We start from the raw sequence: 6627 nt of genomic DNA, 5'->3' as shown, positions 1-6627 counted from the left end.
AAAAATGTAAGAATTATAAAAAGAAAAACAACTTAGAATTAATTAAATCTTTATGAGTTACATGAGTTGTTAAATACAATTTGAATTCTTGCATTGCATACCTACATAAAAACTTGTGTATATAGTATATTATTATATAATTTAGTGTATTTATTATAGAAAGTTAAAAATTAAATACTTAGAATTTCAATTATTAATTATTATTATAAAATAGTAAATATATTTTGGAATTTGCTAAAAACATATAAACTTATACAGTTTTCTTCTTCCTATAGTTGGTGTACTTAAAATACATTTTATTAAAGTTGGAAACGTGACTACAGTATACGTTTACTACTATCTATTCGTGTACCTAATTAAAAAAAAAAAAAAAAACAAAATTGAATAAGACATGAACAAATTTTCAATGTTGCTGAAAATTTCAATGAAAAACATATTTTCAAGCTTACATCTCTACATATGATATTTATTCAAAACTATAATAAAACAATATTTCCATAACTTTCTATTTTTATACCTCCGAGTATCTTTTTAGATTACAAATATCATCTAGTCAATAAGCACTTTGAAGGTGTCATTTACAGCTAATAATTTTCAAGATGTACAATTAATTTCTCGGAGGGATTAATATCAAATTTTTCAATTTTTTAGAATATCAATACGTCATACAAAATATTTTATTTTTACGATAATGGAAATTTTAATATTTTCAGTTGTATAAGTATATTTTAAAACTAAATATTGTCTTTGAAAATTTAAGATAGTAAATTTCTATTAATCTTAACTTTAATGTAATTTAATATAAAATATACTTTATATCAATTAGTATTTTACGGGTAGGTATTAACAAATATTAAATAATACATATTATTTTAAAATAAAAATTATCTATAGGTATTTGTGTGTTTTTTTTTTATAATAATAAAACAATAATAATTGCATAAAGCATTATTAAATATTACCTCATAAGCAAAAAAATTCTGAGGAAAAAAGTATATACTATTAAACCGAAGTACCTGAATTGTTTATTTTTTTAATTACAATAACATTGGTGGAGTACACATCATTATGTTGCCTGTTAACTGATTTAATAAAATTATTTTATATTATATGCAGGTACTACTATGTTTTTGAAAATGTATTTTATATAACAAAGTTCAAATATCTGTTTTGTTCGATAACAAAATATGTAATTTAATGGTCACATGCTATTTATACAGTCCCTGTATGATATAAGGTAGGTGCGTATAATTAAGTAATACTTATTAGTTGTTTTTTTTTTTATTATTATTATTATTTTAATTTTAATAACACGACAGTTTTTAATTGGATTCTTTTAGCTATATATTATTTTCATTTTTGTTCGTATTAATTAGCATATTTTTAATTTGCATATTTATTATAATAACGTTGTTAAAATAAATTATCACGACTAAAATATGTATGATGTTTAGTGGTCAATGAATTTTACATATTACAAATTAGATAAGTTATATAATATAAGAGTATAGATTTATCATGTGTATCTATAGGATACGATTTGAAATATTTTATAATTTGTTGTATATGTATAATATACAAATCGCGGATTTCTTTACACAAAATATAAAGTATATTAAACATAATAATATGTATTTTGATATATTCTTAATATCAAACAAATTTTCAGTTATTTTTAAAATATTAAAATATTTTTTAAAAATAATTTTACCCAGTAAGTGTCCTCGCACAAGGATCATAATTTTTAGTCAAGACAGTGTATGAGTTTATTAGGTACTTATTATATTTTATCAAATGGACGTAAATTCGTATTTTTATTTTCAGTAATACGTTAGGTTGAATTAACCTTTATCAAAAATATCGAATTTTACATATTATTAAGTAATTGAGTATATTTTAATAAAATTTAATAGTATATACTAAATAGGTACTGACTTACACCATTCAACGTTATGAATACGTTTATAGTACATCTAGGTAATAATTTAAAATTAATTTAAATATTCTGAATATGTAATTGTGTATTATTAAATATGTTAATATACATAACATTTTTGTACCCATCAATAATATTTTCGAATGACAACAAAATATCTAAGTCATTGTTCTTTGTTAGAATATCAAATTTCGTAAATATTTTAATTTCAAATTTTTAATACTATAAATTTTTTTTATTTTATTCAAAATTATTTTCGACGAATCTTGTACTAAATTTTAAAGCATTACCTAAACAATTGGAATATTTTATATGTTTTTATTTATAGCATAATTTGAAAATTTAGCAAAAAATTTGTTATGTCTACGTACTTTTTTAAAATTTGAATATCAAATGCTTATAAAAAAGTGTGGGTATATATATATAATTTTTTTTAATACCATTATATTTCTAAGAAAACAACTTATTTGTTAACTTGTATTACATTTTTTTACTGGATCTAAAAATTTATGTTAAAAAATTAAATACATATTTGATAATTTAAAATGTCTATAAAACGATTAAGATATTAGGTAATTAAAATAGATTATAAATATCAGTTTATAAATATAAATTTAAAATTCATATAATAAAAAGTTACAGTGATATACATCTATTTTTTAAAAAAAATTCTAGTAGTGTTATTAGTAGTGCTCTAGTAGAATGTTTTATTAAGGTCATTATGATTTTTATTATCAATGTTTGTATACATAAAAACAAAATAAAAATATCAGAAGTTCTATAAATAGTTCATAAATAAATAATATCAAAATATTTTAAAAACATATAATACTTGTAAAAATATTTGATGACCATTTTGGGTATCTATGATCACCGGTTTTGCGTTATTATTCCCGTTTTCTTGTTCAATATTTTTTGTATCAAAATTAATTAAATGATTAAATGAGAACATTTTTTGTTTTGGTCTATGTAGTGGATTCACTTTTTTAACACGAAATATTATATTGAAACATTTTTTTATGATAAAAGATATCTACAAACAAAAAAAAAACACAAAACGCAAAAATATACATCATTGTAAAATGCATACCTTTATTGCTTCTCTTGGAATCTAAAATAAGAAAAAGAAACACATAATTGTAATAAAGATACAGGATAAAAGCTTGATGGATTACTGTGAAGCGTGTCAACAATGATTAATAATCGTAATCAAAACTTTATTCTTAACATAGTTCATTATAATTTATAAATTCTAACCAAAGCATTTTCAATGAAAAAAGTTAGGTAACACATTGTCATAAAGCTGATAGTTTCATCTTTTTGATCAATATCTAAAAATTAAATGTTTGTTTAAAAAATAAAAATATTTTAGGATTTTGAAACCTTATTTATCGTGTAAATGATCAATTTTCAGTGGCGGTTTTTGGAATTTTTTCTGGGGGGGTCTTTTAACATTATCTTATAATACATAATGACAAAAAAAGTCTAATTACTCAAAAAAATTTAATTCTTACATAAACGAAAAAACATAACATAGCATTTTAGTTACAATACAAAATCAATTTTTCGTTTTTTTTTTATTAATTCGTCCAAAACTTCGTCAGCTGCTAATTTCAAATCTTTATGAATACACATCATAGCTAGACCATTTAATCTTTTCTGAAATATTAGTTAAATTATATTTAATATTTTAAAATATGAATTATGATTTCCTTAATTACTTACTTCTCCAATCGTGTTTCTCAAGTAGGTTTTGATTCTCTTAAGATTTGAAAAAGTACGTTCATTAGATGAAGTTGAAACTGGTAATGTGGCTAGTATTTGAAGCAGTTTGTATATATTAGGATAAATATCACTATTACAAAGTGATAAAGCTTGAAGTGCATTAGTTTGATCTTCACTCAAATTTTTTAAACACCTTTGCCACAATTTGTATTCAGCCAACAAAATTGCAGGATTTCCATTTTCCAGATCATCTTGGTAATTATTGACTAATGTCATAAAATCATCATCTAATTCTTCTTTTGAAAATAATGAATGAAAAGAGTTTAATGTAGTTTCGTGGTCAATAAATCTTTCTTTTAGTTCATTAGCAAATGACTCAATATATGGTATAAATACAGATACACGATAATATTCCTCTGCTGATGTTGTATTTATATTAACTCTTTGTGTCTGTCTACTTGACGTTCTTGGAATCTTTATTTCAACTTGAAAATTATCAGCAATCTTAGAGGCTTCTTTAAAAATTTTTTAAATTTGTTTTCTGCATCATTTCTATAAGCTTGTATTTCCTGATATGTCTCATGAGCTAACTTCACAGCTAATCTTAAATCTATATTAATTTTTTGAAGCTGTTTCGATAACGGTAATCCAAATCCAAATCCTTTTGTTAAAACTATTAAAGAAATAATGAATTCTCCATTCAAAATTGAATTTCGTAGACACTCTGCTTTTCACTTGTATCACTGTCTTCCCACGTTGAAATATCATCTAAAGACTCTATAACAAAACCATAGAGTTCTAAAAAATCATTTACTGAGTGATACCTTTCGATCCATCGAGTTTCACAACAACGCTTTAGTGTTTTTTTCGTGGGATTGTCTGAAGAATTTTCAATTTTTTGTGTAAGAACTGATTTTCTTTTTGGATACACAAAAAAATCTCGTGTTTTACTTATTACCCCTAGACAATTTCTTATAGGTTGGAGAGAACATGATTTAGATACGACAAGATTTAATAAGTGAGCAGAACAGTGTACATAAATGGTAGAAGGATACAATTTTTTTATGTGCGCTTGTACACCTTTATATCTACCCGACATTGCTGCTGCGCCATCATATCCTTGGCCACGAAGATATTTTAGCTCTACACCAAACTTACTAAGATTTTCTAAAATTAAATTTGCTAGTGCTTTTCCCGTAGTATCATTCGTTGGAATAAACTGTAGAAAATCTTCATGGAGTTCTAATTTGTCCAAGTCAACATATCTGACGCATAAAGAAACTTGTTCTACTCCGGAAATATCAGATGTCTCGTCAGCAAGTACTGCGAAACATTTTGCCTTATTACCGATGCTACAACTTTACTGAGTAAAACCGAGTTGCAAGAATCTATGATGGCGTTTTGGCTCGTGTTACTTAGGTATTTTATTGTTTTTTCACTTTCTAAAACTGACCTTAATACATCGTCTCCCTGTGCTCTATAACGAATAATTTCACGAAAATTGCCTTGATTATTTCCTAGTGTATCATCAACATGTATACGTCCCCAGTCACGGTGTCCTCTTAAAGGCATATTTTGATGCCCACACAACATTATAGCTTCAATTATGGGTTTAATATTTTGTCGATTTTCTAAAACTTGTTTCATTCTTTCGGTTTGTATCATGTTGATAATAGACGTTTCGGGGTTTTTTAAGACGTTAAAAAAGTTGCTCGCATCGGATAAACATTGCTTGTGATATTCAAGGGAAGAATGCTTATTAAAATTTTCAACTGCATGTTTCCAATCATCAAATTTTTTTAATACTAAGCTGCCTAATAATTGAGAATTTTTTCCACCTTCGTTTTTGGAAAATGCTACACAAAACTTACAATATGCACCATTTTCTACAGCCGAGTATGCCAACCAAGAAAATCGCATCAACCAAGAATACTGAAATTTAAGATTTTTTTCCTTCTTTTCCTTTCCACAAATATAAGTTTTTGTTGGAAAGTTAAATTGAATGTCGGGTTTCCAGAGGTTATTTAAAACATTTAGTATATCGTTTTGATCAAGTTTTTTATTTTTGTAGAAAGATATATCAAATGGAGACGTAGAGATCAGTGCAGAAGAATCCAATTGTGATTTTTTAGGACTAATAGAAACATTTGATGATGGAGAAGCAGATCTTTTATTTGTTGATGGTTTCTCCGTCTCATTATTGTGTGACGAATTTGCCAAATTAAGAGATTTGAAATTATCAGATGTTGATGTAGATTTGAAAAAATGTGTTAAAGGTTTTTGCTTTTTATATGACATACTTCAATCGAGTTTAAACTCTAGTATATAACCATAAAATATATAGGTAATTTATAAGTAATCTTTTATAATTAAATATCGATCTAACAAAATATTCTATGTACAATTATAAATAACAACCATTATAATACGGCGACTAATCATTATTTGTGTATTATTCTATATACTAATTAGTGACGTAGCATGAGTTTCAACTTAATGTATACGTTAAAAATGGTAAGTCAAATATTTTTTTTATTTTAGGGGGCTTCGTTATTCTATTTTTAAAGGTTTAATTTTACACATACACAAGTTTTATATAATTTTAAATCATAATAATTATTAATATTATTATCATTATTAGGAGTTAGGTCCCGGAATTATATATTCTTAAGGACTTTAAGTAATTACACGCAATAAGTACTGATCCTACATACAAAATTGAAAATAATAAAATAATAATACGTATTAAAATGTGTTGCATTCACTGAGATACTGCCGGTTAATAATTTCCGTCACCCGTTGACGTTGGCCATTTGTGTATATTTTTTATACAACTATATTATAGACTATACGATTAGATGTGAAGATAAGAATAATTGCCGGGTGTCTTTTGCTAATCGCTAAAAAATATTTATTTATAGATTTTAACACGAAACCAATGAATGTGGTAACAATAAAAAAACCGC

At 24.8% G+C, this 6627-nt stretch overlaps 1 protein-coding gene across 1 annotated transcript; it reads right to left on the bottom strand.

Annotated features, from left to right (window-relative positions):
* Positions 1-3481: 3481 nt before the first annotated feature.
* On the bottom strand, positions 3482-5959 carry LOC126552503 (uncharacterized). The gene is made up of 5 exons (XM_050207213.1): positions 5026-5959; positions 4820-4984; positions 4385-4540; positions 3662-4176; positions 3482-3595 (listed from the first exon to the last, which is right to left on the bottom strand). Exons 1-5 carry the CDS (start codon positions 5957-5959, stop codon positions 3482-3484), a joined length of 1884 nt encoding a protein of 627 aa, XP_050063170.1.
* Between the last annotated feature and the right edge of the window lie 668 nt (positions 5960-6627).

The sequence above is a fragment of the Aphis gossypii genome, chromosome X (genome assembly GCF_020184175.1).
Source record: "Aphis gossypii isolate Hap1 chromosome X, ASM2018417v2, whole genome shotgun sequence".
NCBI lineage: Eukaryota > Metazoa > Arthropoda > Insecta > Hemiptera > Aphididae > Aphis > Aphis gossypii.
Note: the sequence above shows the minus strand (reverse complement) of the source record. Positions and strands in the feature narration are given on the sequence as shown.

Excerpts from the sequence above, each read along its gene's own strand:
- LOC126552503 (XM_050207213.1), bottom strand. The coding sequence starts at position 5,959 with ATGTCATATAAAAAGCAAAAACCTTTAACACATTTTTTCAAATCTACA. Across the intron at positions 4,985-5,025 it reads TTGCAACTCGGTTTTACTCA|TACTTGCTGACGAGACATCT; the intron begins GTAAAGTTGTAG and ends AATGTTTCGCAG. Across the intron at positions 4,541-4,819 it reads TTTAATTTTAGAAAATCTTA|ACAATCCCACGAAAAAAACA; the intron begins GTAAGTTTGGTG and ends AAAATTCTTCAG.